Source organism: Tupaia chinensis, unplaced genomic scaffold (genome assembly GCF_000334495.1).
Source record: "Tupaia chinensis unplaced genomic scaffold, TupChi_1.0 Scaffold000238_1, whole genome shotgun sequence".
NCBI lineage: Eukaryota > Metazoa > Chordata > Mammalia > Scandentia > Tupaiidae > Tupaia > Tupaia belangeri.
The window spans coordinates 1,431,791-1,445,444 of record NW_006159716.1 but is presented as its reverse complement, the minus strand read 5'-3'; the positions used below and the strand labels follow the sequence as shown (position 1 = coordinate 1,445,444).

General features: G+C 38.0%; 1 protein-coding gene across 1 annotated transcript in view; it reads left to right on the top strand.

The window, feature by feature from the left end:
* UBR2 (ubiquitin protein ligase E3 component n-recognin 2) overlaps nt 1-13,654 on the top strand; it is a 164,017-nt gene that overhangs the window by 62,873 nt on the left and 87,490 nt on the right. Inside the window, 7 exon segments of the mRNA XM_006148563.3 lie at nt 1,885-2,015; nt 4,770-4,908; nt 6,855-6,917; nt 9,202-9,322; nt 11,696-11,803; nt 12,013-12,101; nt 13,229-13,327. Coding sequence (XP_006148625.1) covers nt 1,885-2,015; nt 4,770-4,908; nt 6,855-6,917; nt 9,202-9,322; nt 11,696-11,803; nt 12,013-12,101; nt 13,229-13,327 — 750 coding nt within the window.

Genomic DNA, 13,654 nt, shown 5'->3' with positions numbered 1-13,654 from the left:
GTGCATGCGTGCCCAAGATCCCAAGAGGAGAATGGAGGAAAAGGGATTGTGGCGTGACCATCCCCCCTGAGGGGTGATTTCTCACTTTCTGTCTCTCTGTCTGTCTCTGTCTGTGTGACGAGCGCACGTGCCCTATAGCAAAAACCTCTCCAAAAAATAAAATAAAATAAAATAATAAAAAATAAAAATAAAAATAAAAAAAAAGAATTTGAAAAATCTGATTCTTATTGAGAATAGTAAATCTACCTTTTTCAAGCCCTAGGCCCATCTCTTAGTCCTTTTTTATTTTTTTTTTAATTATACTTCTCTATTTGTTTTACATCAGTTCTTAAGCTTATATTTGGTGTGAGTATTCAAAAATTATCTGTGCCTTTAGTTTAGCTGTAAGAATGTGCCGATTTCTATCTGATGATGTTGGAACATACTGCTTTTTGAATTTGAGAAATGTAGTGCTGTTTAGCCATTAAGCTAAATGAAGTGTTTAGATATAATGTAAAGCATTAAGATTAAAGATTGTATAAAACATTCTGCCAACCTTGACTGAAAGATACGATGTACATTGGTGTGCTATGTATCTTTAAAGCTTTTGTTCCTTTAACCTAGAAATTTAGTGACTTTTTCACTGTTAAGTCTAGTACACAAAGTTCACTCTTGACGTCCATACACATCCCACCTTACAAGAGAAAGAAACAAGGAAGTTGTCTGGCGTTGATGAGTTCTCACCTTTAAGATCATAATCAAGCTGTCCTTTATACTATAAACTAAATATTGTTTGTCTGTCCTTAGATAATAATGCTCCTTCGCTTGTTTATTGTGAAGTCAGAAGTTATTAGGATATGAAGCTATAAGAGGGTTTGATTAGGTTCTAGAGATCCCGGAACGCTACTCTAACATGTTTAGAAGTATTCCTTAGGCATTGGAGTGCCACCGAATATTCTAGTTGGTTGATTCAATAATTGGGATTATAGCCACTCCTCACTTAACAACACGCATGTTTAACGAGCTTGACATGACTGGTTCTCCATCGCGGGAACCCCCTCTCTCAGTCTGTGAACTTAGGAATCCTCTTTCTCAGTCTTTATCTCATCCTGCAGTCAGTCGGTATTCACTACATGAAAGGTTTGTGATCACGTAAGGTTACATATTTTCATTTATAAATTTATACTTGATAATGCACCCATAGTAATATTCAGAATAAATAAACCATTTCACTGGATTTATATTACTACGTTGGTTTGTTATTGCTTTCTGGTGCTTATCTAATGTATGCTTTCTGTATGGATAGAATGACATTATTTAGGACCAGCAGATAGTATAGTGGTTATATCATTGGACTCCTACATGGCCTACTGCAGTTTGAGTCCTAGACCCAGTGGTTGAAAATCACATCAGGCACATGTGCGTGTGTGCTTAAGTTCCCAGGCAGAATATGGAGGAGAAAGGATTGTGGCATGGCCATCCCCCAAAGGGGTGATTTCTCACTGTCACATTCACTGTCTCTGTCTCTTAACAGCAAGCACATACCCCCTAAGGCAAAAGCCTCTAAAAAAAACTTACATTATTCTAGTGTGATGTCAGATGATCCCTATTCAAAAATGCATACTGCGTGGCACCATAACACACACAAGATACACACTTTTCAATTTGCTTAATGACCTAGGAGTGGTGTATGAATGGTGAGTGCCTATATTCTGAATAAGACGTTTAGGAAACTTGACGTGGAAGTCCATAGTGTACAGGATCAAAGGATAATGAAGAGAAGCTGAAGCTGGCAAACCAGTCAGCTTTTTACTATAGTATTATGAGTGGTGGAGGCAAGAATGGGAAAGAAGAGAATTAATATGCATTTAACAGAGTTGTATTTTTCTTTTTCGATTCTTTCAGGATCCTCTTGTGCATTTATCAGAAGATGTGATAGCAAGAACATACAACATTTTTGCTATTATGTTTCGGTATGCAGTAGAAATACTAACCTGGGAAAAAGAAAGTGAATTGCCAACAGATTTAGAGACAGCGTAAGTATAATCCATTTATTTGTATATGAGAAACTGCTAAATTTTAACTTTCATATAGTTGGGGTAGGACATAAACTTTTTTTTTAAATTATTTTTAACAGAAGTATAACCTTGATTTTTATAGGTTTTAAGTATTTTCAATCCACTTAATTGGCAGGAGTTTCTCTCTTCTGGTTGGTCACCTAGGTATTAATGTAGCCATAGTCAGACTGTGTCAAGGCCGTGCAGCTATTTTCAGGCATAAGCAGTGTTCTTCTCTTTGTATGATAAAACTGATGAGTTTTTTTGTTTGATTTATTATGTATATTTAGGGAATGAGCTCTTTGGTGTGAGTTTTTAATAAATGCTCAAACTCAATTTTAACCATTTTGATTCTAACTTTTTATGAAATTTCCACATTTTGTGCATTTTTTAATGTGCATCTACAGTTTTACAGATCGTAGAGATTGCAAACTTATAATCAGGGAGCTAGATTTTTCCATACCTGTATTAAGGCTAAGGGCTTACTTTTTTCCTTATTATAATGTGCTTGCCTCGAACTAGATTTTTAGGGTTTTAGTTATTTTTTTTTAACTTATTTAAAAATAAAAACTATTGGGGGACCAGCAGTTGGCATGATGGCTGTGTCGCTGAACTCCCATGTAGTCAAGCGGTTCGAGTCCCAGACCCGGTGGCTTAAACTCACACGGGGCATTTGTGCGTGTGTGCATGCCCAAAATCCCAAGAGGAGAATGGAGAAGGGATTGTGGCATGACCATCCTCCCTGGGGGGTGATTTCTCGCTTTCTGTCTCTCTGTCTCTGTCTTTCTGGTGAGCGCATGTGCCCTATAGCAAAAACCTCTCCAAAAAAAATTTTTTTTAAATAATAAAATTAATTTAAAAAATAAAAACTATGAATATAAACTGGGATGAAAATCCAAAGGATACTGGTGTTGATTCTTTTTTTGCTTTCTCAATGGTGTTCCAGATCATTGAGGTTGTGGGATAAGCTTTTTTATAAAACAGTGCTATTAACTATATGTTTTTGGAAATGTTAAAAATTACTTAGTATCTTATGACTTTATCTTCACATACTTAAGGTTGGGTATCACTGTCTAAAATCTAAGTTTAGATCTTAGAAAATAGAATGGTTTTGGGACCAGCAGGTGGCGTGGTGGTTAAGGACGCTGGACTCCCACATGACCGACCGTGGTTTGAATCATGGACCTGGCAGCTTGCTTTCTCACTTTCTCTCTCTTCTCTCTCGCTTTGTCTCTCTGGTCAAATTAAAATAAGTAAATAAATAAATAAAAATGTAAAATTCTTTAAAAAAAAAAATAGAATAGTTTTATTTTTATTTTGTTTTTCTGTTGTAGGTTCAGGGCCACCAGCATGGAAGGGAAAAGAATCTAAGCTGCTTCTCTTGTAATGTTTACCGTCTTAGTTTCCATCTACCCAGAAACCTGAATCACCCATATCCATTTAGATACCAGGTCCAGCTGGTTCTCCCTCTACCAAATTGTTCCACTTTGGCTCATCTCCATTGTAGCTATCCTAGTCCAAATGACCAGGACTGCACCAAAGTGAACATTAAAGCAAATCCGATCATACCTCCTGTGTCAAACCTTCGACTGCTCTTAGGATGACAAAAGTTGGAATCTATTATGAGGTGTTCAGATTTCTGCCTCTCTCCAGACCAGACTAATCTCCTACTAATCTTTCCCTTCTCCCTCTTCCCCAGCTCCCAGTGTTTGCCTTTGCCACCTCAGCGCCTTTGTGTTCCCTTCCTTTTGCCCAGGGTTTCTCAACCTTGGTACTATTGGCATTTGGGGCCAGATGAATTCTTTGTTTTGGTGGATTGTGAGATATTTAGCAAGATCCCTGGCCTTTATCCACTAGATGCCAGTAACTCTCCCAGACGTGACAACCAAAACTGTCTCTAGACTTTGCCAGATGGTCAGTCAACTGTGGGAGATGGAGATTTGCCCATGATTGAGAACCACTGATAGCTTATTGTTTTGTTTTGTTTTTTAATTTTTAATGACTTCTTCCATAAGAAAGACAGAGGCGGGGTGGGGGGGCACTTGCAACAGGGTCTTCACACCGCAGTCTATCCCCAGTCTCAGCCAGCCCAGATCGTGAGCATGCCCACGCCCCTGGCAGCTTGGGGAGTTCCTGGACTGTGAAACTGGGACCTTTCCCAAGTAGGTTTAGTTGAGTTTCCACTTCGCCACCATCCAGTCCCAATAGCCTATTCTGACTTGGCGTCTCAGATTACTTCTCCAATAGTTCTAAGAACTTCCAAGCCTATTATACCCTGCTCTAGCATCTTACTGTTTTAGATAAAAGCCAATGCATTTGGAGTTATATATTGAATATCAATTTTTTTTTCCAGCCAAACTATGTCAGAGCACAGGCATCATAGATGACTTCTTTATGCATATGTGACCAATACCTAGCACATTCCATAGAACAAAGTATCCTCTAAATCAGTCAACCTGAGGGCCAGATGCAAATCTCAGTGCTCTGCAATACCCATATGGGAAGATTGCTAGATCAAATCTGGAGACATCCCTGCATACGCCAGGTGCACTTGTGCCCATGATCTGGGTTGGCTAAAGCTGGGGGGCATCAAGACCCCGTCAGGGGTGCTGTTTTCTCTGTCTCTCAGTCATGGAATGAATAAACTGTAAGTAAATAAATAAACCAACCACCGTGCATCAAGATAATATGCAAATTGATAAGCCCGTACATCCTTAATGTTTTATCCCACAGAGAGAAGAGTGACACCTACTATTGCATGCTATTTAATGATGAGGTGCACACCTATGAGCAAGTTATTTATACCCTTCAGAAAGCTGTTAACTGTACACAAAAAGAAGCCATTGGATTTGCAACTACAGTAGATCGGGACGTAAGTAGTTACATCTTATTGACATCACATGAGGAATTGAATTTTTACTACAGATGAGTTATCCCAGAAAATTAAGTAAATGTTACATCAGTCTAGGCTTTTCTTTAACATTATTTCACTTGAATATTGGCCCAAATTTATATTGGATATAACTCTAAGCTGTTGCCAGATAGAGTCTAAGAGGAAATACAGATAAAGTTACACCAATTTTACCCAGTGATTAAAGTGCACAATCTAGGGACTAGCAGTTAGCGTAATGGCTATGTTGCTGGACTCCCACGTAGTCGACTGTGGTTCGCGTTCCGGACCTGGTGGCTTAAACTCACGCCGGGCGCGTGTGTGTGCGTGCGTGCCCAAGATCCTGAGAGGAGGATGGAGGAGAAGGGAATGCAGCGTGGCCATCCCCCCGGGGGATGATTTCCTGCTTTCTGTCTCTCTGTCTCTCTCTGTCTGTTTGGCGAGCGCACATGCCCTATAGCAAAAAAAAAAAACTCTCCAAAAAAAGAAAGTGCACAATCTAGCCCCAGTAGAACACTTTGGTAGAGGCTGCTGTTCAACAGCCAAGGCCTGAGTTGGATTCTCAGCCTACCCTAAGAGCTGGGTACAGTGGGACATACCTCTAGTCCCAGTCACTCAGGAGGCTAAAATAGGATTGTGATATAGTAAGATCCACTTAAAAAAAAAAACAACAACAAAAACAGTTGTGGGTTTTATGATGTGGTGATGTGGAGGTTAAAGTGCCGAACTCTCACATGGCCAGCCACGGTTCAAGTCCCAGACCTGGTGGCTTGCAAATCATACCAGGTGTATATACATGTATGCTCAAAATCCCAGGAGGAGAAGGGATTGCCATGTGGCTACCCCCATGAGGTGATTTCTCCCTTTTCTACTTGCTGTCTCACTGGCAAGCACACACACTTTATGGCAAAAATCTAAAAATAATTAAGTGAAATAACTTTTTGTAAAAATATTCACTTATGGGGTTGGCCCTGTTTTATAATGGTTAATTTAAGCACTGTGCTTTGGTAGCCAGATCCCACATGAGTGATCCCAGTTCAGTTCCTGACCCCAGGCCCTCAAAAATATGTCAGGCTCGTGTATGCACGCGCATATGCCCAAACTCCTGATGGCAAGGAGAAATGGAGGTAAAGGGATTGTGGTGTGGCCATGCCCTGTTGAGAGGTATTATCTCTCTCGCTCACTCACACTTGCTCACTCACTCGCTCTGTCTGGCAAGTATAGGTACCCTCTGTTAAGAAAAAGAAAAAAATGTTCAGTTATGGAAATTAGAGTCTAGGCTAATAAATGTGTTGAAAGAAGTATTCTTATTAATGGCTTGAAAAGGGATACTCTCAAAGGAAATTTTTCATATATGAGTTGGGTGGACATTATAAATATTAAAAATTGGCTATAGTTGTTACATGCTCAAACATAAAGGGACCAGCACATAGCATGATGGTTACATTGCTGCACTCTCACCTAGTTGACCAGGTTTAAGTCCCAGACTCTGTGGCTTAAAATTCACGCTGGGCACGTGTGCATGCATGCCCAAAATCCCAAAAGGAGAAAGGAGGATGAGCAATTGCAGCATAGCCATCCCCCCCCGCCCCGGGGGTGGGCAGTGATTTCTCTCTTTCTGTCTCTCTTGTCTCTCTGGTGAGCGCATACTCCCTATAGCAAAAATCTCTCCGATAAAAGGAAAAAGTTATTAACTTTGGGGTCAGCAGGTGGCATGGTGGTAAAGGCTCCGGACTCCTACATCACTGACTGTGGTTTGAGTTCTGGACCGGGTAACTTGCTTTCTCACTTTCTCTCTCTCTATTGAGCACACATGCCCTATAGAAAATTTAAAATAATAATAATAATAAATAAAATAATAATTTTTAAGTTATTAAATTGAATATAATGTTCCTAAAGGTTAATTTTAAATATTTTTATTTAAACAGGGGCGAAGATCTGTTCGATACGGAGATTTCCAGTATTGTGAGCAAGCAAAATGAGAAATAGTGGTAAGTAATTTTAAAACATGCCTTTTTTATTAGTTTAAAACTAGCTCTGTATTTCAACATTTATGAATAAGTTTTTCTGCTGAAATATCTATAAAGCCGGTGCCAACCAAAAACCATGTTTAGAGATGTTTTTTGAGCACTATCTAGCTTTTCTTAAGTTATTAAGATTGATATAGAAAATTAATAGTTAAATGAGATGTATTTTTGTCTTTCTATTTTTCCATCAGAGAGGTCTTAGAGGTTTGTTGCTTCTCTTGTTTTTAGTTAATAGGGTTTCACATTACTTTTTAGGAACTAAATTGCCCTTGGGTGCCAATATTAAACAATAAAGGTTGCTTTTTAGTACATATCCTAATAGCATTTAGTATGTTATTTTTCAAAAAAACTGTTCCCTCATTTAGATTTATTTTTTAAAGCTAGAATTTATTTTTAACTATTTCTTATAACTGCATTTTATATAAATGTTCTTTTTTAAAAAAATAATTTTAACGTTACAAAACCTTTTTATATAGACAGAAAAACAGAACACAGTGAACACTTGTGTGCCCACAATATACCTTATTTTGTCATGTTTATTTTAAATAAGTAGTATTGAGACCCCTGTGTTACCTCTTCTTAATCCTGTTACCCTCCTCTGTCCCTAGAGATAACAACTCTCATTAATGTACTTTTTTCATTACCATACATGCCTTTTTATTTCATGTTAAGTATCTGTCAACATTATACATGTTGATTTGGGGGCCTTTAAACATTATATAGCAAGGGACCAGCAGATGGCATAATGGTTACGTCCCCGGACTTTCATGTGTTGACTGCGGTTTGAGTCCTGGACCTGGCAGCTTAAAGCTCACACAGGGTGCGTGTGCGTGCGTGCCCAAAATCCCAAGAGGAGAATGGAGGAGAAGGGATTGTGGTGCGGCCATCCCCCTCTGAGGGATGATTTCTTGCTTTCTGCCTCCCTGTCTCTCTATGTCTTTCTGGTGAGCACACACACCCATAAGCAAAAATCTCTTTTTTTTTAAATTTATTTATTCATTCATTTATTTTAATTTGGCCAGAGAGAGGCAGAGAGAGAGGGAAAGTGAGAAAGCAAGCCACCAGGTCCAGGACTTGAACCATGGTCAGCCATGTGGGAGTACCCAGCACCTTAACCACCATGCCACCTGCTGGTCCCCAGAAATCTCTCTTTTTTTAAAAAAAAAATTATATAACAAGATTCATGCTGAGTTTATATATTATTCTGCAACTTGCCTTTTTATGTCTATGTTGTTTTAGATTTATCTGTGTTGCTCTATCTTAGCTAGAGATCTTTTTTTTTAATAGTTGTTGAATATTCTACTGATAATTATACCAGAATTTATCCATTCTCCTGTTGATGGACAATTGCCTTTGGTTAGATACACAAAAGAATTGAAAGTAAGGTCTCAAAGAAAGATTAATACACCCCAGTTCAGGCACCATTATTCATAGTAGCAAAAAAGTAGAAGCAACCAGTTGTTCATTGATGGATGAATGGAGAAAAAAAAATGCGATATTTCATACAGTGGAGTATTAGTCTTAACAAGGAGGGAAATGCTGATGCGTGCTACAGCACGGATGCACCTGAGGACATTATGCCGAATGAAGTAACCCAGTAACAAAAGGGTAAATGCTGCATGGTTCCGCTTGTATGAGGTGCCTGGCATAGTCAGATTCATAGAGATGAAGTAGAACGGTCGTTGCTAGGTGCCTAGGCGAGGGAGGAGTGGGAACTTAGTTTAACGTGTATAAAGTGTCCATTTTGCAAGATGCAAAGTTCTGGAGATTGGTGTCACATCAGTGTGAATTGATTAACAATGTACAGTTCAGTATACTTAAAAATGGTTAAGATGATAAATTTTGTTAATAGTTTTTCAAAGTATTGATAACGTCTTATCCATGCAACGAAGTATATTTTAAATTACTTTAATAAGTGTATAATGTATTAAGAAAGTAGTTTAAAGTTACAAAGTTTAAGCATTTAAATTATTTATAATTAATAGGGCACATTTTCAAATGTAGGACCACATGTGCAAGTTATGCATAAACTGGGCCTTCTTACTTTTTTTGTATAAATTCCAGTACTTCTAGAAAACTAGAATCTGAATCAAGTAAGCCAAATGAAGTTGTGTTTTTTATACATGTGCATTAAACAATTCTCCTGTGATGATGATAGTGTCATTATATTATGTAACAATGTGAACTTTTTTCTGGCAATAAGATAGCCTTTTAAGTTAGTTTTTTCACCTTGCCATTTCTTTTTAAGAGAAATACCAGTAGACAAACAAAGCCACTCAAAGTTCAAGTTATGCATTCGTCTATTGTCGCCCATCAGAATTTTGGTTTGAAACTTTTGTCGTGGTTGGGAAATGTTATTGGATATTCAGGTAGGTTTATCAGTGCTTATGCTAATTGACTATTGATAATGAGCGCCTATGTCCTTGCACTGCTGTTTTGAAAAAACTACAAAGTAGAATAACTACTTGCTTTAATTTCACATTTTACAGAAGCATCTCAGAATACCTTCATGTACAGAAAAACCAATTTTTACCAAGTTTTCTTCCACAGGATTTTTTTGTATGTAAGCAAAGAATTCTGTATTCAAATAAATGCAGAAAACATTGAGTTAAAAATGGTAAAGGATTTTAAATGCAATGTAACTCTCACAAACTTGATAAAAGAAACTTTTTAATGGAGCATCTTGTGGAACTCTTGCACTGAAGATACTACTGTAAATAAAACTTAAGTAACTAGCTATTGATTGATTGATTACTAGAGGGCCTATGCGCTAGTCAGAAAGAAACAGAGAAAGCTGGTGAGGAGAAAGCACCCCGATAGAAAATGGTCACTCCACAATCCCTTCCCCTCCACCTCCCTAGTTTTGGGAGTTTGGGTACACATGTACCTATGCCTGGCATGTTTCTCAGACCTCTGGATCTGGGACTCAAACTATGCAGTCAGCCGTGTGGGATCCAGCTGCCTTAACCACCAGACCACAGAGTTAGCAAGTAACTAACAATTTAAATAATAAAACATTAATCTTTGTTTTGGTTTGGAATTACCAATAATTTACAACTCTGAGAATTTGCAAATTGGAGGTTATTATTACTTTGTAACTTTTTGTTTTTTTACAGCCTACAAGTTAGACAATTCTTTTGTATGTAATGCAATAGAATTAAGAACCCCCTTGGCACCAGCAGTTAGTGTAATGGCTACGTTACTGGACACCCATGTAGTCGACCGCGGTTTGAGTCCTGGACCCGGTGGCTTAAATTCACACCAGGCACCTGTGCATGCATGCGTGCTCAAGCTCCTGAGAAAAGAATGGAGGAGAAGGGATTGCGGCATGGCCATCCCCCCTGGGGAGTGATTTCTCACTTTCTCTCTGTCTCTCTCTGTCTTTCTGGCGAGCACACACACCCTATAGCAAAAACCTACAAAAAAAAAAAAAAAGAACCCTCACGTCCAAAGGCAAAAACAGAAGTTTGGGCTTATAACACTATTAAGTAGAGGAGCGTTATAGAGCTAAGCTGTCCATCATACTGGTCTTCAGGCGAGACTGGATAAATGACATCCTGAAAGGGTGTGAGAGCATATAACTTTGTCCTGAAAGGGTGTGAGAGCATTGCCACACTGAACTGACAATTGAAAATACAGAGGTGGAGTTAGAACGTGCTTGCTTATTTTTTAAATGTCTTCAGTTATTTTTCTTAGCCCCCATATTCTTCAGCTTTGGTGTTTTCCTTGGATACTGTATGCTAATTACTGTGTTACAGTATTACTGAATAGTATCACAGAAGTAAATTTCTGCTGAAATTTTCCTTTATATCTGAGATATTTATAATGAGTGATTTAAATACTTCAGTATCTATATGTGGTGGGACCAGCAGGTGGTGTGGTGGTTGAGGTGCTGGACTCCCACATGGCTGACCATGGTTCAAGTGCCGCACCCAACAGCTTGAACCAGGCGCGTGTGCATGGATGCCCAGAATCCCGAGAAGAGAATGGAGGACCAGGGATTGCAGCATGGCCATCCTCCCCCCGGGAGAGTGATTTCTCACTTTCTCTCTCTCTCTGTCTCACCAGCAGGGTGCACATGGTATATATATATATATATATAAAATAATTAAAAGATTTTTCTCTTTAGTATTTTATATAATTTCCCTTGGTAGCTCTATTATTTTCTGATTATTCATACTTACAATTAATATTTGAAGAACTTTTCTAAAATTTAACATTTAGAGATATAGGAATTTGTCTGTAGGGGCTCACACAGGGTGGGTCCACAGTGAATTTTTGTTTAATGAGTGAAGAACATTCTGTCAAGCTTTAGTAGTATTTTGGTATCTATTGCAGTACAGAAGTCACCCATTTTTCTTTTGAATGTTAGCTCAACTTTATATTACACCTATCTTCAGTTATCATGGGATGTGCAACAGTTGTAATCTAGCTTAATTAGCATAAATGCTTAAAGAATGACAAGTACCATTTTTCAGTAGTTTTGGATCTTATTCTCTTTGAGTTTATTAAAGCACATATTTTGACAGATATATCTTGGCAGTAGGGAGTAAGTTATGTAATGTGATATTTGGAATTTTTTTGTGTGAAACTACTAATAAAATAATATTTACTTTTTCTGAATAAATTTGGCCTTTATTAAAACACATAACTCCTTATAGATCTATTTGTACATCTACTAAAATGTCACTTCTTTATTTTATTTGAAGCCGATGTCTAACAACTTTTTATCCTGTTTAAAGATGGCCTTCGCCGGATTTTATGTCAAGTTGGTTTACAAGAAGGGCCAGATGGTGAAAACTCTTCGCTAGTGGATAGATTGATGCTTAATGATTCCAAATTATGGAAAGGTAACTTTGAAGAAATCAATATAGACTTCTTGGGGTCCATGACCCAAATTAAAGAGTCTTTATATGTTATTAGAAAATTATATTTGGAAGACTTGGTTTTACAAGCAGATTGTAAATATTTTGTCAAGGAAAACATGTAGTCTTACTCTGGAGGCTTGAAATATAATAGTTGATCTCATAAAAACGTCATTCTTGGTCTTTTTCTAAAGGTGCTCGGAGTGTGTATCATCAGTTGTTCATGAGCAGTCTCCTTATGGATTCAAGATACAAGAAATTATTTGCTGTTCGATTTGCAAAAGTAAGTGGCTTCTTGGTTTTGAAGGTTAACAACAGAATTTACATAAGGAGTAACTATAGCTTGTGATTTTCTCTAGGCTTCAAAAAAACTAATCTCTAATAGTAATACATCAGTATGGATTTTAAATTCAGAGATACTTAACAAATAATCTTTTTATCTTTTACCAATAAAATGTCATAACAGACTTCTTATTCATCACTTGTCATGATAACACGACTATCCATCTATTCAGAGTTTATGATGTGAAATGATAAATGAAGAATTTAAACCTATGCCATTGTGAGTTATTAAATTATCCTACTAAAGTTAATGTAAGGAACCAATCCTCTTGGTCGAAACAACGTAGCATATAGCAATTTGATTTAGGAATCATGTGCACACACACTAGGTTGTTGATGTGGTTGAATTAAGTTCTCCCTTTTGGCAATGTATAATTACCTTAACTGCTTTAGTTTCCACCTGAATCAGGAGGAATAACCAAGGACATATGGAAGAATCATTTGGGGAAGGCTTTCCGTAGACTATAAATACATGTTCTCAGATTACTGAAGCAAATTCAGCAATGAGAGGCCCAAGTCACGTGTATTTCATAAGAGGCATCAGATGAGTCTGACATGCACCCAGAGTAATAACACTCTGGTTTCCGCAGAGACAAAGGATGCTATGGGTTAGCACAGTGGCAAGCACCGGGCACAATGCATCCCAGGATTTTGGTAGCTGTACTTGCTATTTGGGGGTAACCTGCCATTGTGCTCCAGAACAATCAATATTTATACAGGATTTTACAGACTTCTACAGTGAATCAGTATTTGAACAAGATTTCATTGGTGGAATCACTCCAGTTACTGTTTTCATACCAGTATTATCGTACTGATTTCCTCCAGCACTGACTTTTCATTATAATCCTTAAACATTCGGTTAATGTGGATTAGAGGTGAATCTCCCCCTTGTTGTTTAGAATTACCAGCAGTTGCAGAGAGATTTTATGGAGGATGATCACGAGCGAGCAGTGTCGGTGACTGCTCTGTCTGTCCAGTTCTTCACTGCACCTACTCTGGTGAGTAGTGCTTGCCTTTCCTTCATAACTGATAGCTGGCACTCCTTGCCTTTTTTTGCCTTCTTAATAGAACTATGAGCGTTTGCAGAGTGATTATGTGACAGATGACCACGACAGAGAGTTTTCAATCGCAGACCTCTCGGTTCAGATATTCACGGTTCCTTCACTTGTAAGTACTGAAAGACTAGAAGAACTTTCTTATTTTTCATTAACAGAAATAAAGCCTTAAAATAATAGAGAACTAAGATCTCTGCATTCTGGAACGGAATAGTAATTGTATGATGGGCACTCACACTTTAGACATGCTATATTAGAACATATCCTTGCTCATCCAAATAATCTAGACAGAAGTCATTGCAGCTCAATCCATACTTTCCCATAGCACAGCCCTGAAGTTAACATTGAGCTGATTAGTTTAATAGATTTATCCTTTACATTATGATCAGTCCGCTTATTATTTTCAGAAGTCCTCCTCCCTACTCCCACACCCCCTTTA